Genomic DNA, 26,109 nt, shown 5'->3' with positions numbered 1-26,109 from the left:
TCAAATGTTTATTACATTTGTTTTGTGTTACGTTTCGTGTGTTTTATGAATATTTTAATGTATATGAATCCCAGGAAGAGTAGCTGCTACAATCCTGGCAACTAACCAGGATCCAAATAAAGGGATAAAGGAATAAAAAGCTATATAAAGGCTACTTACTGACATTTGTTTTTGTAGGTCAGAAGGTAACAATTTCAATTTTGTGCAGTGTTAGAAATCCTTATAGATATCCAGACTTACACATTGCTAATCATTCATCATCATCATTGTCCATCATTCATCTTCCCATAAACTTTAAGAAATGCCTTAAATCAAACATTTGTAACTTGCCAAATAACATTTACATTTGAATTTGGATATTCATATTCTCCTTCCTCCCTTGCATTCGTCCCTTGTTGATTTTGTTTTTGTTAATTAGCCTAAATATGTTTTGGCCTAAGTTTTTAGAAGAGACATGTGTGTAGGACAGTGTTTAGCTCCATTAGGCCCTAATAGTATTTTGTGGTCTGCAAACAAATAAACAATTAGATGGTAAAAGAATAACATTAATGTCACCGTGTTATAATGTGAAATGTTGTGTGAATATCATAATATTCACACAGTCTGACAGGGCTGCTGGGGGGCAGACGGCTTTTATTTTGAAGCGCAGAGGGAGTGAAAGACAGAGGCTGCGTCTTTTACTTTGAAGTCTGTTGTCGCGAGCTCTCCAAGCACAGTGGGAGAGAGGGAGGGAGGGAGGTGGAGAGAGGTAGAGGTAGAGTCAGAGGCAGAGGTAAAACAGACACAGTACATAGTAGTTGTGTTGTAGCAGCGCTGGCATCAGCAACTATGAGCGGAGATAAGTACACCGGGCTGAGCTAGGCTGGGCTGGCGGGCAGCCGCTGACACACTCCCGGGGAGACAACGCGGAGCACCGGACGTCGAGGAGCCTCGGGACAGCCAGTGTTGGAGAAGATTAACGGCTGTTTTCGGGGGGACACACGGCGGCGGCGGCGGCGGCAGGACCAGGACCAGGACGAGTGTGTGTGTGTGAGCGGTTTTTTGGCGGCGGTCCCGCTGCTAGCGAAACATGAACAAAAACCACCGAGTGCCGAGCAGCCGTTCACTGAGTGCCGTGGAGGTGAAGAGCAAGGTGCGTACGGACGCCACCGTCAGTGTGTGTGCGAGCTGTGTGTGTGTAACCTGAACTGCGGTTCGTTATCCCGGCTAAATTAGCCATTAGCCATTAAGTGGCTTGATAGCAACTTATGATATCGCACAAATTACATAGATATGAGCTAAAGCTTAACTAGCCTGACGCCGGTTGTGTCACCAGTGTGACTACCAGCTCGCCATATTTAAAAGTTTGGCGTTGACTGTGGCGTAGTTTGATTACAAGTTGATCAGATAAGTTTGATAGCTAGCGAGTAAGTTTGCAGGTGGAGGTTATTGTCGGCTGACGGTACAGTGGGACACTGTCACCTGTCACAGCCCGCCCCCTCCTCCTCCTCCTGCCCCTCGCTGCTCCTTCACCAAACACTGCCGAGAGGTGTGGAGAAAGTTTTTTTTTTCTTTCTTTTTCATCTAGTACAGTCCGGTGCGACGTTGACGCACTTTGAGTTTAATGAATCTGCTGTGTTGGGTCAAGCGCTGTGTCCCGCTGTATCCCTGAGCGCACAGGTGTCACAGGGCCTGGACAGGCTCAGGCTCCTTCCGCCGGCTGCTGCCTCCATCCTGTCGGCGGCACGACAACACACAGTGGCCCCGAGGGCTGTTTGCTGGCCCAAACTAGTTCTTCAAACTATAGCTGCATTTATTGACACAAACTTTGGCCTGTTTTTGGCTGTTTTCTGTGACACCACATATTAAGCTTGCAGTTACAATATAGTTTTTTAAAATTTATTATTATTACCACAAAATAGTTATGTGCTTATTCTTACTTTCTTCCAGCAGCTAATGGAGCTGTCCAGCGTCGTTAGGGATATTCTGTCCTCTCCTCTTGCTCTTAATGGCAGTACTACCAGAAACAGGCCATTGACCTGCTCCTTTCCTTAACCTTCAGTGGCTCTGAGGGCTTAATGCATTGCAACTTAGGAAAACTACTGCAAAGGCACATAACACATAAATCTGAGGACTTCATCAATTTCACAACTATGCTGCAAAAACTCACAACACATGCAAAGACACAAACATGCTGTAAATTCAGAAAATATCTTCACTAATTTGACAACACACTGCGAAAAAACTCACTGGTGGGCACAAAAAATGTCTAGAAGTTATAGATATAAAGATAGCTACCTGTTAGTAAAACAAGGTTGGTTTGGTTTATTATTATATTGATATCAAATGATGTATATGTTAATGCAAACATGGACTGTTAACAAAGTGTTCCTCTTCCTTTCAAACTTCTGTTATTTTGTTTTGTGTATTTGCAGCTGTTGTGAGTTTTTTTGGTGCATGCATTGTCAAATTGACAATTGAACTTGTTTTCTGAAGTTGTAACATGTTTGTGCCTTTGCAGCTGTTATCTGAAGTTGCAGTGCTTTGAGCTCTCAGGACCACAGGCACTGTAATAACCTTTAGTTAATACGGTGGTCCTGCTTTGCACCAGTGTATAAGAGTTTCCAGTTGTCAGTGAATTGTAGATCATCTTTTGTCAGTGCTGGGCAACAGTAACCACAACACTTGTGGCAGCACATGTCATCAACCCCACCAACGGGACATTGTGCCCAAGATCAGGCATTATCTGCAGCTATTGATCCAGCCAGGCCACACTGATTACAATGTGAAGTGGGAATACATGTGTCTTTCTTACAACAGCAGCTTAATGACACAGCACCGCTAAGTCTTAAACATGCCACATCCAGATAGAGACTCACACGTCACAAAGTCTGCATTAATAATTCATCACATGTGGTGTGTTTGAGCTTGTCCTCATTGAAGATAGCTCTCTTACACACATCCCAGAGTGGTTTTGAAATCATGAAATCTACCAGTGTACATGCTTATCAGCCACGGCCTCAAATTTCAGGCTCTTTGAAGAGATGTTCATTAATATTGCGTGCGTGTATAAGTGTTGACTAGTTTACATTCCAGGCTGTTTTCTTCTTAGACTTGTTTCCTTCATAGCTACGTGTGTATTTGTGTTTGTGCTCACGTGTATACCTGTGTGTCCTGTCCCAGTTTGGAGCTGAGTTTCGTCGGTTCTCTCTGGATCGGTCGAAGCCGGGCCGATTCGACGAGTTCTATGGCCTCCTGCAGCACGTGCATCGCATCCCCAACGTGGAGCTGTTGGTGGGCTACGCCGACGTGCACGGCGACTTGCTGCCCATCAACAACGATGACAACTACCACAAGGCCATCTCCACGGCCAGCCCTCTACTCAGGCTGTTCCTGCAGAGGAAAGGTAAGCACAGAGGAAGTGTTAGAAACGGTTATTGGGTCACTATCTATTTCGTAAAATACACACATACTAAAGTCTTTGAAGAGCTGGTTTACAGGAGCAGGAACAGGGTTTGTTTATTTAGTCTAGATGTATAGAAAAAAGAAAGATAAACTCGTGATTTACCACGGTATCATGTTAGGTACATTTTTAGGCTCAGTGCTCCATATAGCCTATATTTTGTCAACATTGTGCTGTTATTGCAAACAAACAACTAGATCCCTTTGGTGTCCCACTTCTGACCTACATAAGTAAAGGTCAGCGACTGAGAGACTGTGTTTACTTGGTGTTTAAAAAGAAAATTCACTGCAACACTAAAAAACTTAAAGAGAAAATGAGTATTCATACTCTGGACTTTTTCTTTTTAAGAATTCTGTATGATCACTATTTATCTAACCGGTCTGTATGATACTGGACGTGTGTATTTACTGTTGGTAATACGGGTTCCAGGTTCAGCACATACACCCTCTGTATACAATACTTTCATGTTTCTGTATAGATTGTCCCGTTGTAAAATATTGTGGGCTCCAAAAAAAAGTTATTATAGTGGTTTCACACTCAGAGTAGAAGAAGTAGACGTTTTATTTGTTGTAATTTATGGTCATGGCTGCAGCTTTAGTCATTGTTTACACGTGCACTGGGACTGCATTAACTTGTGTTTGTCAGACTCCAAATTTGAAAACTTCTGTGATCTCTGAAGTGCATCCTGACGAATGAGTTGCCGGGTGTGACCTGTTGAATGCAGGAGGAGCCTGGGGTGTGTTGTGCCGTGGCAGCCCGGGCCCGCGCGCGCTCTGTTGTGTTTAAGCTGCCTCGCTGTGCCATATGACCCTATACAAGCTAAGCCACTTTGTCAGGAGGAGATTAGTGGGGTCACTGTGTAGCGCTGCATGGGACCATGTTTCAATTACATGCTCCAGACACTAGCCCCATGCTGGGCTCACTGCTGCTCGCACACATGCACACGCACACAAAAAAACAAAACAAAAAAAAACATGAAAACACAGTCATGCAGGCATCACACATCAGTCATACACTCACACGCGGACTGCAAGAACAAAGCCAGGAGACACACACACTAACACTAATGCAGCCACAACCCCCCCCCCCCCTGCAGACCCCAATGCCCTCAGACTCTGGTTTCCCTCCTTATTTATTCCCCTCTCCCCCCTCCTCACCTTACTGCTAAGCAGCAGTTGGTCCCAGCTTAAAAGGCTCTGCAGTGTGCAGATGCAGCAAATTGGCAGCTTATAAATCATTTATTACATATCTTCAGACACTGGTTATTATCCATGGCAATGTCTCAATTGTAAGTTAATGGCCTGTCTACATTGGAGGCAAGTGAGGCGTATCAAGCCTACTCTGAACATCTTTAAAGCTGAACACTAAGCTCTGTTTGTTTATCACAAAAGTTTGTTTTAAAAACATCTTTAAAAGGGAACTATGTAAGACTGGCCGCTTTTCCTTTGTTTTGCTAACCCTCCTCCCTGTCATGTGCATTTGTTTACAACAAAGCCAACGGGAAATCAATCAATAGATCGCTACATAATGTTATATATTCCATGTATATTTGTGTAATCTTATCTGTCATAAACAAGAGATTACAGGTGACAGGGAGCGTTTGTGTCATGGTGCCGCAGAAACGAGAGCTGGGCACTGATCATGCAAAGTTACATGTCATTTATTAAACCACCACAATGACTCCAAAGCTGTTGAATTAAGGTTAAAATGTAGCATAGTTGAGCTAAAAATCCTGCATTCCTCTTTAAATCCTGCTCCGCTGGGGAACATAATGTTAGACTGACAGAAAGAATGACAAATTGTTTTGTTTTTTGTATAATTAGCTCTTCATGACCCAGTTTGGTGTCTGCACACATGACGACGCTGAACCAAAAGAAGAAAAAACAACACAGCTCCAACTTTGTTCACGTTATCAGCCCCATAGGAAGGAGGTCATATACGGGGACATGGGGTCATCAACATACCTGTGCCCTACCACAGCTCTCAACTGTTGACTGCTGAGCAAGCCCACTAAAGCAGCTCATGTTTACTACACCACTGTGTTTCAGTCCAGTCTTTCAGTCTCACAGTCACAAACTTGATTATAATGCCATTAGACCACCCGCCTGTCCTCTGAGACAGTAAATGGTCGATTATGTAAATGTATTAGATGGTCAGTGGTCAGATGTGATGGGATCGGTCATTATTGCATAAGAGCAGCGCTCCAGACAAGGCAGCGGCGCGGGCCAGCATTTGTTCCAACTTGGCCTTCATGGGGATAGTGACAGTGTAGTCTTATTACACTGATGTCTGGGAAATGTGTTTGGAGCTAATAAAAAAACAAGGAGGCTTTTTTTAGTTTCTGACAGACTGTTTCAGTTGGCATGACAACAGCTGATACCAAACTGAATCCAGGTTATCTGTGTCCCATGGTAGGTTCTCTGTGCGTGTTGTTCATTCATCGACATTGCAGCTGGTTTAATGGATGGATCGAGGGATGGATGTTAGGCTGCGAGTGTCTGTTGTTGTATTGTTGTGGTCTGGGTCTTGAATAATGCCCACATTGTTGGGGTTTCTGCTTCAACGCTACATCACTGACCAGCCACGAATGTCGTATTGTTTACTGCTGAAAAATAGGCTAAGTGTTTGTGTCCATGTGGAGGACCAGACTCTGTCTTTAAAAAAAAAAACTGCTTCAGCACACACCAGTATCTCCTTGGCCCCGCCCTCTGCCCGCGTGAACAATGCGTTGATGACTATTGAGCTGGCAGTGCGGTGTCCACTGTTTACCGGTTGTCATGGCACCAATGAAGAGGCCTGTTCATAGGTGGATTAACAGCACTGGAGTCTCTTTAAGGCTGATGAGAGATGCAAAGCATGCTGGGAACAATATGCTAACATTCAGGGCTGAGAACACAAATGGTCTGTCAAACCTTCATTTGTCATTTCAGTGTGTTTGATATCCTAATGCAGCTGCAACTGCTGTGAGTTGTGTGTGTGTGTGTGTGTGTGTCAGACAGACTCCACAAACTATTTCTGTCCATAAACAGAAGCAGAAGAATCAATACAATCTGAATCATACCGAGCCCAGGCAGCACATTATGATTCACTGATAGCTGAGGGAGCTGTTAAGAGCCATTTCCTGGTTCACACTCTTTTTTTGCTTAGCTCAGTGTAAACTGAGAACACGGTGGCCATTAGTCAGTGTCTGTCGCTGTCGAGGACTGTTGATCTAGTTTCTCTTTAAAATGTTGTTGTTGTTTATTGTGCTGTGTATTTCTGTTGTTATGTCAATGAATGCTGAAGAAGAGCAGCTTTATTCTGCTGCTTGGAGACCCAGCTGTTTCACATCTGGCCTATTGGTACACCCCATTCAGTCAAAGTGACAGTTGTTGTTCATCCTCCTAACTCCTTGTTTACCAGTGAAGTTGAATTATGATTATTGCAGTATTGTGTAATCATACAAAATGAAAACCAAACACACAATGATCTGTTTAGAAATGTCTTAGTACTAGGGGTGGGACGATAAGAAAATTTCATGTCACGATTATTGTGGCCAAAATAATCACGATTAATGATATTAACGCGATAGTAAAGGAAATAGACACCTGTCGTAATCTTTTTGATTGGGACAAGCACGAGTATGCCTAATACTCATAATTGTAAACATGCAAAACTATCGGCGACCACAGTGTTAAAGGAATAGTTCACCAAAAAATTAAAATCATTCTTTAGTGACTCACCCTCATGCTGATGAATACTCCGGAGTAGTTTTTTATTCCTCAAAGTGCATCTGGAGACCTGGGAGGCCAGTTCGTAGTCCAACGAAAACTTTATATGAGAAAAATAGCGCCCGACACAAAAACGTCCATGAAACTACACAAAAACCATTTCATATTCCTCCATACTGCTCATCCACTGCAATCCAAGTGTCCTGAAGGGGTTCCCGAAACAACATCATTGAGGCAAGCCTGGTCACGTCCGCGTGCGTCGCCTGAACGCGAGAGTGCGCACCAGGCAAATTCAATACAGGACTGTTTAGGCTGTAAAAATGTCCTAAATGACGTTGTTTCGAGTAAACTCTAGACTATATCCCTCCAGGACACTTTGATTGCAGTGGACGAGCAGTGTGGAGCAATATGAAATGGTTTTTGTGTAGTTTTATGGACTTTTTGTGTCGGGCCCTATTCTGCCCTACAAAGCAAAAAGGCAGTAACTACGCAGAGTTCCGAACTGAGAAAAATGACTTTAAAGTTATCCTGTTGTCCAGCCTAAGTAGTTGTAGGTAGATTATTGGACATGAGGCAGTTTTGTTACTTTGTATTAGCTTATTCTTTGTACATATTAATTCTCATATTTGATTTGATGTTTTACCCCTATTTTGCAGTTACTGTATTCTTGCTCTGTATTACTTGCCAAAAATGTGGCACCATACCAAGGAAAAGACAAACAGACAATTTAGGTCAAAGAGCCTTTCTGAACAGATTTTAATGGGCTCTATGCACAGCTCCACTACTTCCTGAATTTAAGGCAGCTCCTTTATTTCCTGTCTTACATTATTGGACAAACTGATTAATCCAGGTGTGTCTGAGTAGTCACAATGGTCAGACACACCTGGACTGTAAGACAGGAAATAAAGGAGCTGCCTTAAAGGGATAGTTCAACATTTTGGCAAATTGGCCCATTGCCATAATTGCTATAGTCATAGCAGTAGGTTCGTTACCTTTAATTGTAGGTGTAAGCTATTTTTAGTACAGCGGAGCGCAGCAGCAGGCTGCTCAGAGCTACGCTATGGAGGCTAAGGGAATTTCTTGGTTTCCCTCATTAAACTCATCAAATACAAAATCCCAAAACTCCACAGCGCTTTTGTAGACAAGTTGTGAGCTGCACAACCACCACGCTATGAGAGAATGACGGAACGATACGAAACGGAGCCGTTTTCGAGGTAAATTCATACAAAACCGCTGATGCGCGTTGCGTTCAGGGACAGTTTTTCAGCAAGCAGTCTCCGTATTTACCCTGTATTTACCTCGAAAACGGCTCCGTTTCGTATCGTTCCGTCATTATCTCATAGCGTGGTGGTTGTGCAGGTCACAACTTGTCTACAAAAGCGCTGTGGAGTTTTGGGATGTTGAATTTGATGAGTTTAATGAGGGAAACCAAGAAATTCCGTTAGCCTCCATAGCGTAGCTCTGAGCAGCCAGCTGCTGCGCTCCGCCGTACTGAAAATAGCTTACACCTACAATTAAAGGTAATGAACCTACTGCTATGGCTATAGCGATTATGGCAATGGGCCAATTTGCCAAAATGTTGAACTATCCCTTTAAATTCAGGAAGTTGTGCAGCTGTGCATAGAGCCCATTAAAATAGCTGCAGTTTTGCCATCATGAATATACAAGTAAACATACCCTGATAAAATGCACAAAAGGTAGCTTTTATTTAGGAGGGGGGTTAGGGGGGTCGTTAGTCGGACTATCCGGGGGAGGGGGAAGAGGGGTGGGGGGTGTGGGGTCGCGGTAATTCGAACACTGTACAATTAGCGCGACATAGCGCATTTACCGTTTATTAGCGGCCAAGAGCGACCTATCCATGCGTCCGTGCGTGTGTGTGTGTGTTTATGTGTGTGTACGTACGTGCGGTGCGCCCGCACGCGAGAGAGGCGGCAGGTGGAGGGGCTGACTGGCAAAGATGAGAGATGGTGAAACCAAGGACTTTGGTGAAACGCTGCTTAAAAAAACAAAACAAAAAGCGACCAACTCGTGCTTTGGCTTTCAGCCATAGTTCTCCATGCGGCTACCGCTACACACACAAACAAGGAAACACAAACAATAGAATGTGCCCCAGACGATCCTACGATCTCTGCACTTTGGCAGATCATCTACACACTCTAATCCTTCACGATCTAATATCGTCATATCGCCCACCCCTAGGCTAACGTACATATTTCGCTCGCCAGTAACGTTATAATTAGGAGAGTGACTTCATTAACCCCTTAGGGTTCAGCGCTATCGGAAAAGAGCAACGTAATACTTTTTTTAATGAAAATGAGACACGTCAGCCTTTACATCGATCCCATCGGTGTGTTTGTAGTTTACCCGTAAACCGAGCCGGTAGGATCGGGTGTCCAATAGGGACCCGTGTGCCGTCACATGACGGGCTGAAATCCAATGGGAAAGCTGTGAGCGGCCACCTGATCGGCCAAAGATCGTTTATTTACATCAAGATGATTGCGCTGTTGCCGTGTATGATCACTGCTATCAGGAAATCTCCCCTAAATCTCCCATAAATCCTCATAAATAATGCGTAAATTACCATTGATGCATTTTATGCAAGTTGATTCTCTTTTTCACTATTGTCAGTCGTCCATATTTTATGACAATGCCGATTGGCTTTGCTGCAGGTCCGACAGGTCGGGTTGTTCACATCTTGGTTGTCCTTGGTGACGTTTTACTATGTTTACGTTACTAGCTTGCGTGCGCGCCTCGTAAGGATTACAAAACGGACAATAAATTCAGGATTATGGCGATTATACGATTATGACGATTATCGAAATATTCAAAATTCTTTTATTGCGATTGACAATGATATCGTTAATCATCCCATCCCTACTTAGTACTTGTCAAAAAGATGTTGAAAATGCAGCTTGATCTTTTTTTTTATGGAAAGAACAATTTGAAGACCATTTAACACTTGATAAATTAATTTTGGTAAATTTCCCTCAGACAGTTCGGTATCTCTGCACATAATTGTTACTAACTGGATGATATTTGCACAGTGGGTATTTGCAATTATTAATTGTTTATTGTTGATTGAATCCCCATTAGCCTCTAATGCACAGTCCAATATTACGGACAGTATGCTGAGGACATCCATACATTAAAGCAGAAGTAAGTGATCCGGTCGTTTTGGCTAATGCTGAGTTACAGGCAGGCTTTTGAAACCGTAAGTTACAGCTTCAAGTCACGACTTACGACTTTGTAGCGTTCCCGGCAACCCGTAACTTGTGTTTTTCCGACCTGTTGCCTGTGAAAGTGCACTATAACGGCCACTCGTGTTTTTCCGACCCGTAAACTCGTACCAGATCGAACTGGTACGACTTCACAGGTCGGGAAAACACGAGTTACGGGTTGCCTTGAACTCACCATAACTTCTTGTCAGCCGATGGAGTTAGCAGCCCCCGCCCTCGTCATGGATCTATTGGTCCTCGTCCCTACGTCACCACATTCACGCGCATCCCTTGGCTGCACACACAGAGAGGACCACCCCTTTATGCCGTTCTCTCTCCTCATTGGATAAAGGTTGTAGGATACAAGGAAAGTTTTCTCCTCGGCTCAGAGCAGAGCAGAGTGACTGACAGACCCGTGTTTCGGACCAAACACTCTATATAAGTGATTGCCATCGAAGATATAACTAGACGTATACACAAAAATCCCGCTTACTTCTGCTTTAACAGTTATGAAAGAACAAAAGATTCAAGAGGAATAATTATTATATATTTGACTTTCAGTTTGATTTCTTTCATGAGGATGGTAAATGGTTTCAGTCTGTGTGCATAATTTGTTGTATCTTCAGAGTTGACACCTTTGATAAAGCTGCTGCTGACCCCAGAAGAATTCAGGTTTACCAGAGAAAAAGGCTTTCCTGGTACACATGATACTTGCATACAGACTGGTTTTAACAGGCAGCAGGTTAATGCAGAATGCATTTAGTCAATACTGGTGTGATACGTGCAGAGCAGAGCTGGTCTAGCATCTCTGTTTTAACATCAGTCGATAGAGTGGCCTGCTTGATTTTAGCGCTGTAGCTCTTGCTGACGTGTTATAACTGCCCCAGATATTCCAGGATCTATGGGATGTGCTCTGCAGAGCCATGAGTAATTGTACATACAGTGGATTAATTTGTAATACTTATTTTAATTATATTGTTGCTTGTGAAAGTGATGTGCTATTTTAGTCAGCCATGCTATGTTGAAATGTTGAATGTTGCATTTCAGGTAGAGTCTCTGATGGAAACTATGAGACACACCCAGCCCAAGTGTATGTTTGATCAGTAGGAGAGACATTTTCCCGGGTTGACGTCATGTTTGCCTCTGTCTGTCATCCAGAATATCCAACCTACAGAGTTTCCCCGCTGTCACCATGTGTAGGGCGTGAGTTTGTTTGGTGACGCTGCTCATTGCTCTCACAGTTTCACTCCTGAGTGTTCACCAGTAACTTAGAGGGGGAAAGGTACTGGGAGGAACAGGAATGTTTGTATTTGCATATCGCAGCTGGGACTGCCTTAGTAAATAGTCACCAGCTCATGAGTCATTCGGCCAAAGAAAACGAAATGTACAGTGTGAAAGTACAACTCGGATTAAAGTCTACCCACTCTGTAAACCAAGCAGCAGAGCAGGATAAGAGTGCAAAACGTACAGAGTCTGTTAAGTAACGAAAGAAAATGGCGATGGATGAGACGGGGTGAGAATGTGACGGTCACAAGGAGTCGGATGAAACCAGAAAGACAAAGATTTGGATGAAAGAGAAAAAGCATACAAGGCCAGAATGAACAACACAACATGTAAAAGGGAGAGATTTGTACAGCAGGCTTGAGATGAAAGGATTAAAGCAAGAGAGACAAAGTGCTGGCAGGTGTAATAGATGTCATTTTCCCCACAGAGCACAGGGGAGAAGCTTAGGGAGCACAATCTGTGGAAATAGGTAAAACAAAAAACAAAAAAAATCTGCCTTCCTTTTGGATTTCAAGTTTCCCACAGAGCATGAACTATCCCCCTAGGATGCTGTATGCAATGAGCGAGGGAAGGATGGATTCATGATACTGGAGGAGGAATGCGTGGAGGAGGAACATATCTTAGGCCCAATAAGAGAGATGGAAGGATGAAATGAGAGAGAGAGAGAGTAAACAGTATTAAACAGGGAGTAATGTATAAGGCATTGTTTTGCCAAGCATGTAATTAGAGAAGTGGGTAAAGGAGAGGGAGTAGTGTAAGTGTGATAGGAATGCAACTAGAGAGGGAGAGAGAGAGAGAGAGAGAGAGAGAGGAGGATAGTGGGAATAGTATTAGTGAGGGAGGAATGCAGAGTGAGGCCCCAGCTGGGGAGGGTGGGAGAGAGAGGGAGAAAGAAATAAAGAGAGAGATGGAGGAAGAAGGGAGGAGAGGAGGGGGGCATTTTGGGTGGAATGTGGCCAGGCTCTGATCATGTCTGCCGGCCAGATTAGACGGGACAGCAGGCCGCCCCAGACCCCGAGCTACAGAGCTGGGCTCAGCCTATCAATCGGGTGTAGATGGACAGAGAAAGAGAGGGTGAACGGTTGAGAAAGAGGGACAGAGAGGGGAGAGGACACACACACAGCCTGGCAGGCTAAAAGCTTACCCTGTACCCCTTTAAAACTTGGCTGGATGAGACAGCATGCAGGCAGCAGGGAGATGGAGGAAAGGTGGCAAAGACGGAGGAAGAACAGGGCGGCCAGTGGTAGTTCTGGATCTCTGTTATCAGAAAAGATGAGTGGATAGAGGGAGGGAGGGAGGGAGGGAAACAGACTTTGGAGATGAACTTTGCCTGCTTTGGCCTGAAGTACAGGTCATAAATACTCCCTGATATGCTGCTGGTTGACAGAGAAAAGCTGAAACAAAGGATGGATGAGCAGTCGTTTATCTGTATTTCAAAATAAAAGTCAGTGGTATAAACTCAGGGGTGTTTAAAGAAAGAAAATGTGGTTTCCACCCAAAGAATATCAAAAGAACGAGTTAACAGAGATTGACGTCATACGTCATAACGTGATAATGTGCGATGTCTTCTTTGTTTTAGCTTGTGAGGACTGTTTGGTGTTCAGTTTTGTTTTTTTAATCAAGAAGCATTCTTTCTGTGCCGTGCACCACAGTGATACAGATATGTAGCGTGATAAATGATATGCTTATCTGCTCCATTCCAGCATATTTACCCGAGCTAACCACGCAGCAGCAGTCAGCAGTCAGCAGTCAGCAGGCTCTGACATGCTGCTCCTACTCCAAACACTGTTGCCCTAACTACTGCCACTGTTTCTGCCTTATTCGCTTCTTATCCGTTGAGTAGAAACTACACTCGCATGCCCATGTGTACTTATTGAAAGGGGTTATTGGCTGCTGTAAGAGCTTCCTGTCCTCGTGGGCTGTAATGATTCTAATGGAGGGGTAATAAAGTCATTACTGAGGGCAGATTTAAGTTATGAATTTTAATGTTCACCACCCTGGCATTTAAAAAAACGTGCACAGCGCAGACATTTTGACCAGTCACCGGTGATACTAATTACATTAATGATGACTGCCTTGCTTTCACATGTCCTCAGCCAGTGAACCAGCAGCACGCCCAAAAAATCTGGACCGCATATTGAAGTTGAATGCAGTTTTCATCGCTGTAAGCTACTGTGCAGTCACCTCGGCAACGAGAAACGCGCATCATTGGCCAGATCTAACCGCAGGTGGCTGTGTTGTCTTCCAGGGTCAGACGCTGAAGGCAGGACAGGGCCAGAAGCACAGAGTCCCCCACCCCGCTCTCCCGCCCACTCTCTATTCAGACGCCTGAGCGACAGGCTTGTGAGGCCGGAGCCGCGCTCCCCCAGCCCGCGCGGCTGCTCCTCCCTCCCTTCCTCTCCTCCGCCCTCCCCGACGTCCAGTCCCTCCTCCTCCCCCTTCTCCTCATGGCGGTTACGTGTCGCCGGGCTGCGTAGAAGGCTCGGGTTTTCAGACCCAGATCTATCCAGACCCCAGACCCGGCCTCCTGCACCCCCGAATGATCCGCCCCTGTCCCCCTCCACTGCCTTGCCCTGTCCCAAACTCAAATCCAGCCTCAGCCCCAGGTGCGTCCCGGCCCCCAGCTTCCCTGAGACCAAGCTCCGGCTCAAGTCCCCCCTTTACCCGTCCAGTCCGTGAGCCTGACGCTGGTTGTCCCGGCAGATTGTCCCGGTTATCGAGTTACAAGACAAAACCTTTTGTTTCTAAACCAGATACTGCATCTACTGTCCCAGTGCTGGGCCTGAAGGGACAACTCAGTGTCCTGTGCCTGGCTTAACCAGCGGCAGCGGCTTTAAGAGTCAGAGCATCGACAGGACAGAGAAAGAGGAAAGAGAAGGATAATGGAGACAGAAAGAGGAAAATGTGCAAGAGGGACAGGCAGAGGACGAGATGCAGAGAAGACTCCTGCAGAGTGACTGAAGGACAGATTGAGTAAAAGGTGTGTGTGAGTGTTGGGGGGGGTGGGGGTGGGGGGATATTGCAGGAAGGAGAGGGGTGTCTTTGTCAGCACAAAAGAAATTGATGGAATTGCTTCATAGCGCAGCGTCACAGACTGGAGCTGTGTACGAGTGAGACTCAGGTGAATGTTCCCTCTGCCCCGTGGTGAGTGGTGCTAATTGTTTCATTACATACTACTACATTAAAGCTGGGTTTCCCCTTCAGAATAGATTTTTGATTTCTGTGTTTTTTTTGATAGATGACTCATGTCGGGGCAGAGTAATAAAGCAGGACTGATGAGTATAATAGAGAATTCACAAGTGAGATTATATGCGGAGGCCTAGAGGCAGGCTAATGTTCACGCCCGGCCTTTTTAATTATGAATTTAATAAGTAATTCCTCAAATTGGCAGCTCGGCTACATACGAGGGCTTTGTCTTAGCCTTAGCGTGCCTCCTCAGGTCTCTACAGCATCTCGCTTTTTCCCAGACACCTCGTTCACACTGTGTAGTCTGTTTTCTCGCCTGGCCCTATTCCGTCCTTCCTTCTCAGCTCTCTCCCTTTGACCTAACTCCTTCCATTTCTTCCTCCCTCTCTTATCAGCAGCATTAAGGCACTTTTATCTGGGCTGTGCCAGGGAGGTATGCTCACCACACCAGGAATAGTAACCCTCCGGGAATTTACTCCTTTGAAACTTTTTTATCACCTCCTCTCCCTCCCCCTCTCTCTTTTTCTTTCATTCTTTCTTTCTTTCCCTCTCCTCTATGTGTAAATGCTGTATATTTCTATCTCTCTTGCCTCTTGCACATCTTTTGTTTTACTCCACCCCTATTTTTTTTCTGAACTGCGCAAGTTCACACACACATGCGCGCTCCCCCTCCCCCTCCTCCACTCTCTTGTATCGTTCTGTGTCAGGAACACCGTGGCACCGGCTGTGCAGTGAACGTCCAGGCTTGTCATCAACAAACCTGACTGTTTCCAGAACACCATAACCTTCAACTGCGTGTCTGTGTCTTTGTGTGTGTTTTTTTTTTCTTACCCTGACTTTGAGACGTGTTTCATGTCTGGATACTGTAGACTGTGGTTTCACTTATCAGAGATTGTGTTCAGTTAAAAGTGGTCTTTTATTTTGAAACTTCTCCTTTCATAATGTTTCATCTGTTACTGCATCTTTATTGTAAAGACCTCGTGGTAGCCACACAATAAAGATTCTACTTTTGCATCCTGTCGCCATTTCAACATAAATTCTTGAAATTAAAAATGTGAAGGGCGTGCTGTAGTACAACTTAACAGCACTTGTAGTAGTGATAGTGGTAGCACAATGACAGACATGACTCCTTCCTGATAGTATAATGTCACCTGGACACAGTATCAGGTGTTACCCCTCACAGCACCAGGAAGTAATGGACTGTTGGTGTCATTGTTGTCGTCAGGAGTCATTACATTACAAGGCAGACCAGAGCTTTGTCATCCTGCATCATCATAATGGTAACACTGTAGGTGTAGTGTTTACAGGATAAGTTGGTGTAATGACAGTGTGAGAGCAGGTGTAAGCATGAAAAGGGTGCAGCTCAACAGAAGTACACTCATCTAATACCTTTTTCATATTTATTTAAAATTTTTACACCGTACCAATAAAATTGTCTGTATTTTCTTTATGGTCAAGATAAATACTTAGTGTGCTGGATGGATATAATGGTGTCAGTGGCTGTGGCGTGTTATGAATGCCTGCACATTCCACTTATTCTGAGCCATTAACATTGGCTCTTCTAAAGGCCAGAGTCCAGAGGTTGAGTGCAGTGAATCCCGAGTGTGTAAAGAAAAAAGCTCAGAGGGAGATGATGTGTTCAACCAATTCACGCCAGCTCACACAAGTGGTTTCCTCTCCTCAGGCAGAGTTGTCTCAGTGTCTTCAATGTCAGGACGGAGGTGCATTAGCCGTTTGTCGTAGTTACATAGTACAGAGGAGCAACTAAGCAACGCTCTGTGTGTGTCCTCACTTGTCACGATGTGTTGCTAGGTTGTCATTTTCTCCTCCGCTGCTTCGCTTCCTTTGCTCCTCACTGACTCCATTCACAGTGTGGGAAATCAAAGCAGCCATTGCATAGCTGGAATACCTAACCTGTGCAGAACCATGGCAAGCGCACGGTTCAAGATTATGTTTTCTATTCAAGGTTGGTGAATAATGCCTAAAGTATGAGAACGTATTCTGATGCAGTGCAGGTGCATCCTCTGCGGGGGTTTTTGAGGAGAGAGGAGCAGGTTTGACAAAGGTAACCGACACGGATAATTATGAGTTTAACACTGAATCATACACTCTTTGTGTCTTTGTGTTCAACCCTCTCTGCTTTGTAACACTGACATCTTTCAAATGCACATTTGTAACACAGGCTACATGTAAATTGTAAAGTCACAAGCCTAAGATGACATTACCCATCATTATGACATAGTCAGAGGTTATTTTCCTAGGCAAAACTTCTCCCCAGCCACAAGAAACATTAGACAGCTGTTTTTGTCGTAGTATCCGTCTAGGTAATTGACAGTTTGCTAGTGTAGTAAGAGTGTTTATTCGTCTGTGTATGAAGGGCTTTGAGAGAATGTTTGTGTCTTTTTTTAATCCCTTCTCAAATCCAAAAATAGAAGAGCAAAAGTGTTGGGCTGTCCTCATAAAATAAAGATGACGAAAAATGAAAAATTAAAGACTTGTATTATCGTTTGGTAGGAGGACATCTTGCACTAAACATAATGATTGCCTATTCACATGGAAGCTAGTAGGCACCAGTATGTCTGGGTAACTAGCTTACAACCATCAATAGTAGCTAGCAGTAGCTAACTTTTAGCCACAAAATGTATCTTTTTTTTTTTTTTTTTTTTTTTACAATTTATGGAATATTACTATTTTTTTAAGTATATTTGGGGGGCTTTTTATGCCTTTATAGATAAGTATAGTTTAGAGAGACAGGAAATGGGGAGGCAGAGAGAAGGGGAATGACATGCAGTAAAGGGCCGCCCGATGCGGGTTTTGAACCGGGGCCAACTGCAGCGAGGACTGTAGCCTCTACATATGGGGCGCCTGCTCAACCAACTGCGCCACTCAGCGCCCCAATTTGACAGTGTTGTCATTATGAAATCAGTCACCTGGAAGCATTAAATCGTCTCCAGTGTTTGCAACTAATGGAACCAAGGTTAGCTTAATTAACTAGCGAGCTGCAGCAGCTAGCTGTCGGTTAGAAATGAAACACTTCTTGTCCCAAAATCAAAAACTCACTCATTTAATCTTTACAAAAGGTTTTGTAATGGTAGTAGTAAATCTGCAATTGTCAATATAATCTACTTGTGTGGTAACCAAGGACAGAGCTGGACAGGTGTGGAAATGAATGTGAGGCGTTAGCAAAGAGTCACAGTGTTTAGTGGGCACGTGAGTAATCAGGTCATTTTACAATTTGTATATTCAGTCTATAAAAGTTTACACATCAGCTCTGTGACAAACATCGTCTTAAATCTGGTAATTTTACAACTTTTCTATCTCCTTCTGTCACAGTTGACCTCTGACTGTTTTGATCAATCATTAGCCAAACCAGGCGCATACCTGTTCACTCTTTGGCTGCAGCATACCTTCATCATGCCACATGTGTTTACTGAACACCGAGAGCATAGAAGTGGTGCTCAAACTAACACAGCAACAAAGGAGGAAAAAAAGAATATCATCCATTGATTATAACGGACCACAATCGTTCTGTTCCTGCCAGTTATCAATGTCATTTAATGGGACAGACCGCTGATCATTCTCTGATGTTCCCATAATGCAACAGAGGTCAAACCTTTGGTGTGGATGCACATCTTCATATGCTGTACAAGACATATCTATAATTGGCCCTAACTGACCAGAATAAATTGAGGAAAATAAGCACTTGGACCAAAATTACTGAGAGGATGGATCAATGGGAAAATAACATGCATCATAAACATAGTATTGGTTGTTTGTGGCAGTTAATTACACATTTTTATACAAGTTTAAACATTTGGTGGTTTGAAAGCTTAATATAGAACATGCTAATTAATCTTCAGCAACATGAATAAATAACGATCCTACTTGCTAACCAAGCAGGTTATTTCTCTGTCTGTATTTGTACTTTTCCAAACACTATGACAACTACCTTTCTGCTGCCTGTTCAACATACACACACACTTAAAGCAAAGAAGAGTACTGTCCAAATGTGTTGGATATTTTATGTATGATCGCAATCAGTGGGACAGTATTATTAAACATAGGAAAACAGAAGAAGAAGGTAATTTGTATTTTCCCAATGAGGAACCCTGTGTGTGTGTGTGTGTTTATGCTGAGAGTTGCCTGTAGGCCTTTGTTACCAATTAGACTGAGAGCTTTGCTGGTGTGCAGCTCTAATGAACTATAATGTAGCTATGGTTTTTCAGTGTGTTGGGTTTCTCTGTGCTGCAGTTCATTAGAGCTCAGGCATCATTACTGCCCGCAAATAAACCTTATAGACACTCGTGCACTGTGTGTGTGTGTGAGTTTAAATGAGCGCCTGTGCTCGCCGATGCTTGCATATGTTGTTTTTCATGTGTGTGTAGAGTTACACATGCATGTAGTCAAGCTATGCGTATATACCATTTGATACCAGGGCAGCATCTCTTTGCTCTGTGTGAATGAATTGCCCCGAGGGACCATCACATTCTCTTTCCTCAACTATAACTCTAATGTCAGGTCTGGCTTTTCACATGCTGGAGATGGAGGGATGGTGGAGTGAAATGAGACGTGGAGGGTTGACTCCTTCTATGCATGATTGCACCGCAAGAGCAACCCTTGTGTCAGTGATGGAGGGAGACATGGGCGTGTGTGTGTGTGTGTGTGTGTGCACTGAAACAGACACCTGTACATCCCAGCGGCTCCTTTTTATGGCCTTGTTAATGTATGTACCAAGACTTGGAGAAAGCAGTTTGAACAGAAACACAGCTTGGATTATAAACTCGTTTTATAGCACGCACTCTCGTGATGATATTGTCGCTATGTGGAGCTGGGCCGTAAGGTCAGCGCTGGCAAAGATATTGCAAATGTGTATACACTAGACCCATCATGCCTCATGGGAACTGAAATGCGAGACTGCTGCTCTTTCTTGGGACAATCGATCCTTTGTTTTGGTTGTAGGGATGGAGAGGGGGGTGGTTGGGTGCGTACCTGTCAGAACCTGAGAGCTGGAATCTTTATCAGCCACCTGAGTGGATGTTTTCCCAGATTACACACACACACAGTCATGCACCCTCAAAGGTAAGGGGACAGGTATTCAGTGTAAGATTGCCAGAGCTTTATTTATAGAGCACTTTTATCTAAAAACAGAGTTTTCAAAGTGCTCCAGAAAACAGCAAGAAATGGAAAAAGTTCAGATGAAAGATGTTAAAAATAAAACCAGATGGAGACAAAAAAAGAGCACAAAAAAGAAATTGAAAGTCGTGTTAATGTTTAGTAGCTTATATTATGCTAGTTAGCTATTACAGAGCCAAGGTCCAGGTTTTCCCTCACTCACCTGGCCAGCCCTTCCTCTAGTGTTAATGGGAACTGCTCTTGGTTAAAGTCTATAGCAGCATGACCATGTACACACTTCCACCTCAAAATGTCCATAACAATGGGCAGTGACTCATGCAGCTAAAGTGTGACCATAATATTCTCTGTTTAATGTGACCTTTCTGGCCTGTCACAACTACAGCGACTCTCATGCAAAACCATGACACTAAAATAATCTTTCAAGGAGTAGATTGATGTTTGTAAAAAAAATGTGTGCATTTCTTTTTTTTGCTGAGAGTTGTGTGAGAGCCTGGACACCTCATCAGTGTTAATATTTGGCTGCAGGCAAGTCTACACCAATTTAGAGGTTATATCTGATCTGTTTAATCTTTGCTTAAGTGTAAAAACATCATAAAACTTTGTTTAGGCGTCAGCAACGACACTGTGCCACAAATTAGTCCCTAATCACACCCTGTAAAACACCAACTAGACATTTTGCTGTAGGCTCCTGGTTGTAGCTTCTTAATTTAAAGGTCCCATACTACATAAAATAAGATTTCTTTGTCTTCTTCGGCTATAAATCAGGTCTCAGTTCTGTATCAATGCTGAGAAAGTATTAAAGCGTCAGTCCACAGAGAAATACACAGCCTGAATTCAGAACCTGAGCCTTGAAATGAGTCATCAGCAGTTTTGTAACTTTGTGATGTCACAAAGCAGTCGCCGCCTTCAGCCAGGTCCCACCTGGACCCACTCCAATCAAAAGAGAGACTTGCTTAGATAAAAAAAACTGAAAAAATTTAAAATACAAGACCTTTTTAGTGGACTGAAAATGATCATTATGTAACTAGTCCTTTAAAAGTTGGAACTTTTTTGTCCTTTAATCTGTAATGTCATAGTTGAATTCAACATTAAAAAGACTGTGAGTTGAGGACCCTCACTGACGATCTATGACATGAACCATATGCTCATTAATCTACAATACAGCATCCCTGTGCACCATATGCACCTGTGAGGCTGTGCGCAGCATATGTAGGCTAATTTGTGGGTGGCAGCTTGTCAGAGTGCTGATGAAGGACAGCCAGTTGGACTTGAGCGCCTGTTTGGCTGGCATGGCATTTTGCATCAGTTTGACCTGAGGGGAGCTCGGGGGATCGGCTTCTTGTCTGCGTTCAACACAGACGCCCCGCAGCGTTACCCCAGGCCCAGAGCTGCTCTGTTGTGAAGCATTATTCATTCTTGTGAGACTACATGATGCAACAGACTGTCAGCCTGAATAACCACTTGATTTGTAATGAGCCCCGAATGATATTATTGGAAAATTAACCTGCTTTTGTCAACATCCTCTTTGTTCCTCTCTTCCTCTTCTCTCTGCCTCTGTTTCCTCTTTTTTTCTCTTCTTCTTCTCCATCTCTGCTTCCTCCGTTTTTTCACTTTTTGCAGAGGAAGCCGATTACACAACGTTTGGCACCGACTCGCTGACCAGGAAGAAAAACACAGTGCTATCTGCGGTTCTGCTGCGGCCCGACGCCAACAGGAAAAAACCGCCGGTCATCATCAGCCTCCCCAAGGACTTTCGCCCCGTCTCCTCCATCATCGACGTGGACATCCTGCCGGAGACGCACCGACGCGTCCGCCTCTACAAGCACGGCCAGGAAAAGCCTCTGGGCTTCTACATCCGCGACGGCTCCAGCGTACGGGTCACTCCGCAGGGCCTGGAGAAGGTCCCGGGGATATTCATCTCTCGCATGGTGCCCGGCGGGCTGGCGGAGAGCACGGGCCTGCTCGCGGTCAACGACGAGGTGCTGGAGGTGAACGGCATCGAGGTGGCTGGGAAGTCTCTGGACCAGGTGACGGACATGATGATCGCCAACAGCCACAACCTCATCATCACCGTCAAACCCGCCAACCAGCGGAACAATGTCGTCCGCAGCGGAGGAGGAGGAGGAGGAGGAGGAGGCGGAGGAGGCGGCGGCGCGGCGTCCGGTAGCTCGGGACGCTCCTCGGACAGCGGCGCCAGCTTCTACGGCTACTCGTCGCAAGCCGGAGTCGGCGCCGCGGCCTCCATGCCGTCGCACATCATCCAGAACTTCCCCGCCGGGGAGCTGGAGAGCGACGAGGACGACGAGGACCTGGTGATCGAGGTGGGCGGCGAGGCCGAGCCGATCCGGCGAGCCCCTTCCAACTACAGCATGCCCTCGCTGCCTCGGTACGAGCCGCACCTCAACCTCCGCACCACCACCTCCGCCTCCGCCCATTCCATCAACGCCAACGGGACCCTGCCGGCCAGCGGCAGCAGCGGATCGCTAAGCTACGCCAACGCAACGTCGTCCACGCCGTCCCCGGACAAAGCGATGGAGAGGCGGAGTCTGGAGGAGGACGGCACGGTCATAACTCTGTAGACTGGACGTTAACGCACTGAAACACTGGAAACCAGAGAGAAACAAACACTCAGATATTTCCACACACACACACACAGGCTCGGGGGAAGTCACGGACCAGCAGATCCAACAACAGGGATGGTGGCTGCGCCCGGGAAGCACAACAATGTGTGTACATATTGAATCTTAACAGGACGCTCATACCTACATGTTTGTACATGCTAACATTTCTACATCAAACACTGCACCCTGTACCTTGATCCTCGTCATGCCAATAACCATGCATGTGTGCCATAGTGGTCACCCCCCCCTCCTCCCCCCACCTCCTTCGCTTGAGTTCTGCAGGCACTAAATGTCCACTAGAGGGCAGAGATGAGACGCCCCACTCTCCCCTATTTCTTATCAGTCCCATAAATAGATGAAGGTATTTCCCATAAGAAACACAAAGTGAAGCAGGATTTAAGCCCAACCATTTGTTGACAATCTGTGCTGTTTTTTTAATTTTTTTATTCTTGCTTTTTTTTTTTTGCCTTGTCATCCCACACATCCACACACACCCCTGCACTACACTACAACCACCTGCCTTCCATGCTCCACCCCCCCCCCACGCCACAGCATGTGATTTGGTGAACACTTTGCGGTACTTCCCACCACTATTCGGTGCCACAAGCTAAGATCTGCAATAAAACTATAAGTTTTCTTTTTCTTTTTTTTTTTCCGAGGCCGAACCACTTTTAAAAAAAACAAGTCTGGGCTCTTTGTGTCGGCGCAGATGCTTTTAACCACTGTTTTTAGCTGTGTTTCTTCTCTTCACCTGCTGTTTGTTAACAACTGACTGAATGGTTGATGATTTTTAACAGTTCTTGGGAGCAACTTGTACTTTGCTTTACCATTAGAGCCTATGTTTTATATTATTATTATTTTTTTTCCTGTTTTCCTTTTATATACCTGTACGATACTTGTGTCTCACAGCACAGGACTGCACGGCCATATTCCATCTGACCAAGTGGAACTTGCTCGTCACTCCGTAATATCGCTCCCACCTGGGAATGGGACATGTTTTTAGAATTAATTTCCTTCATATTGCACTCCCTCTTCTTTCCATGACAAGGGCTATTTCCCCTGCTGCATGTGTACAAATGAGAAAATGTGAGTGTGATTTAATTTTTGTTGTTTGTTTGTTCTCTCTCTCTCTCTCTCCCTCGCTCACTCTCTGTTCTTCCTGGACCACAACTCAATATATCTAATCACAGGGCTGTACAGCACACATCTCATCTCTGTTGTTTTCTTGGCCCGGGCCGTGAGTTCACTTGGATGTGTCCTGAGACATTCACATATGAAAAGTGTTCTCTTCAGTATTTCTGCACCACTACACAGGGCACACTTTTTTTTTTTTTTCTTGCAATCAGTAACACTATTACATGATGTAACACGATCATTGTATTCAGAATATGTTTTAAATATTGACTTTGGGGCCTACAGTAAATGACACATCAATAGCTGGACTGTAACACTATTAGTAAATCACAACCACAGGAGTTAAAGTGAATGGTGCATACTCGGACAATGGAGAAACCGTTTGCCTGTATCTCAAAATAAACCCTGGTCAGATTGAGTCAGACTGAAGCAAACCCACATGCAGACTCGCTGGGTGCAGACTGATTCACTCTGTATTTGTTAAAGGTGAGGCAGGTCTGCTCTCATGCACAGCACAGTCTTGGTCCTGAGCTGCACTTGGCATTTCAATCGGAGTTGTTGCCCTAATGAAAAGTCCCCAACAAGGCTGTAATGAACTTTGTATGAAAGGTTTGCCGTAAGATAAAAAAAAATTCCTCATGATTGATTAATGTTTTGTCTTTAAAGCTGCAGCAGGAAACATTTTGATCATGTTTAAATTCCTACTTCCCTTAAATCAACTTATGCCAATCTACTGATGCGAACGTAACTATCACCAACATGTTTTTTATTGCACAGCTTAAAGTTATATTTGTGGGATTTTTCTTTTTGGCACATAACTCCCATTGATGAACTGATGAAATTGCTCAGACAGTTGTGTTCCTCATCACATCCACAGTACGAAGTAATTCTGGCTCAGTTTTAACTCCTGATTCTGAAGCAGATCCATAGATAGCACTTATTGGAAGTAAAATATCCATTACTGCTACAGACTGCTGTTAACTGCCCCTCTGAAGTGGGAGCAGATGGTCTATTGTTTCGCTTATTGATTTTTTAGAATTTGCTTTCCTGTTAAATGATAACATTAAATTTAGGTGAGATTTTTTTTTAAAACACACACTCTCACACATTATTTTCACTCACTGACATTTTCAATAATGTTTATTGGTTTCACCAGAGCCAAACTGCACCTGTACATTCATGGGGATCACCTTCACACTAATGTATCTATCATGTTTGAGATCTGTTGTCGTCACACAGTCAGTCTCTATTACTGGAAACCAACACACTTGGTGTCTACTGTATTTCAAACTAACGTGTACAAGGTGATGTCTGTTTTGGCCTTTTTCTAGTACAGCAGGTGGGTGGGCCTCTGTCTTCTGTCATTTCCCAACATTAAAAATAGGGATGAATGGTACTCTGAATGGAAGTTTTTTATTTTATTTTTTTTTTTAGAAATCAATGTTAATTTATTTTCTTTGTCTCTTAACTTTACTACAGGACACTGGGATTGTAACCACAGCGAAGTTTTTATTTATTCTCTAATCATATGTCTTTCTTTGTACACAATTTATGACTTTATTTTTTATAACTGATGTTTTCTGTTTATTCTTGATTGTTGTTTTGGTCATAAATCTTATGGTACAGTAGATGTTATTGCCCAATACTAGGTGACAGAAGAATCTGTACAAGACATGACATTATTACTATTTTTTTTTTTCCATACTGTGAATATCATTATTTTTTGGGAGAAAAACAGTTGTATTAGCACAACCTCAGAACAGGCTTCATGTTTTGAGTCCTTTTTTTTCCTTCTTTTTAAGTGATTGAGCAATGATTTTTGCTTGCCAGATAAATCCTATGGTATAGATTTGTAATGAAGATTGTCAGTATTTTCATATCAATGCTATATATGATGTACATTTTTATCACATTTAATGAGAAATGTTTTAAGATTCAACTGGAGATGTATAAATAAATAGATGTACACCTGTAATTTCTGATTGAAGGAGCTGGATAAAATAAACTAATATGTAGCAATCTTCACTGTTCTTGGTGTGCATCAATAAATGGAGATGGGTAATATTAATGTACCTTCCCTGGTAGGACCATATATACTACGGTGGTGAGCTCCATGGGAAAATGTATTTTCACTTTAATTCCAGACACAGATAACACAATTACTGAGTGTGTGACTATTTTTGTCACAGGTTCAAGCACAATCTGGAATAAAGCATCGGTTTCTGAATGCGTTATTTACTTTGGGTGTCCCCACACTTCACAGCTCTGCTCATAAATAAAATTAATCGGAATCAGAATTGGCTTTACTTGTGGTGCATGTGCACATACAGGGAATTCCAATTCAGCGTTGCTCTTAAGCACTACAGTAACAACATAGAAATGAA

The 26,109-nt window shown here is 43.9% G+C and overlaps 1 protein-coding gene across 1 annotated transcript; it reads left to right on the top strand.

Moving 5' to 3' along the window:
- The first annotated feature begins 768 nt into the window (after positions 1-768).
- Positions 769-25,750, top strand: pard6b (par-6 partitioning defective 6 homolog beta (C. elegans)). The gene is made up of 3 exons (XM_085781095.1): positions 769-1,132; positions 3,163-3,385; positions 21,591-25,750. The coding sequence occupies exons 1-3, from the start codon at positions 1,070-1,072 to the stop codon at positions 22,547-22,549; spliced, it is 1,245 nt and encodes a 414-aa protein (XP_085637221.1). The 5' UTR covers positions 769-1,069; the 3' UTR covers positions 22,550-25,750.
- The last annotated feature ends 359 nt before the right edge of the window (positions 25,751-26,109 follow it).

The sequence above is a fragment of the Trachurus japonicus genome, chromosome 7, assembly GCF_045865225.1.
Source record: "Trachurus japonicus isolate A0001 chromosome 7, Traja_1.0".
Lineage (NCBI taxonomy): Eukaryota > Metazoa > Chordata > Actinopteri > Carangiformes > Carangidae > Trachurus > Trachurus japonicus.
Note: the sequence above shows the minus strand (reverse complement) of the source record. Positions and strands in the feature narration are given on the sequence as shown.

Bases quoted from the DNA above. Each gene is read 5' to 3' on its own strand.
- pard6b (XM_085781095.1), top strand. From the start codon at position 1,070: ATGAACAAAAACCACCGAGTGCCGAGCAGCCGTTCACTGAGTGCCGTG. The intron at 1,133-3,162 runs GTGCGTACGGAC...GTCCTGTCCCAG, and splicing joins CCGTGGAGGTGAAGAGCAAG to TTTGGAGCTGAGTTTCGTCG. The intron at 3,386-21,590 runs GTAAGCACAGAG...CACTTTTTGCAG, and splicing joins GCTGTTCCTGCAGAGGAAAG to AGGAAGCCGATTACACAACG.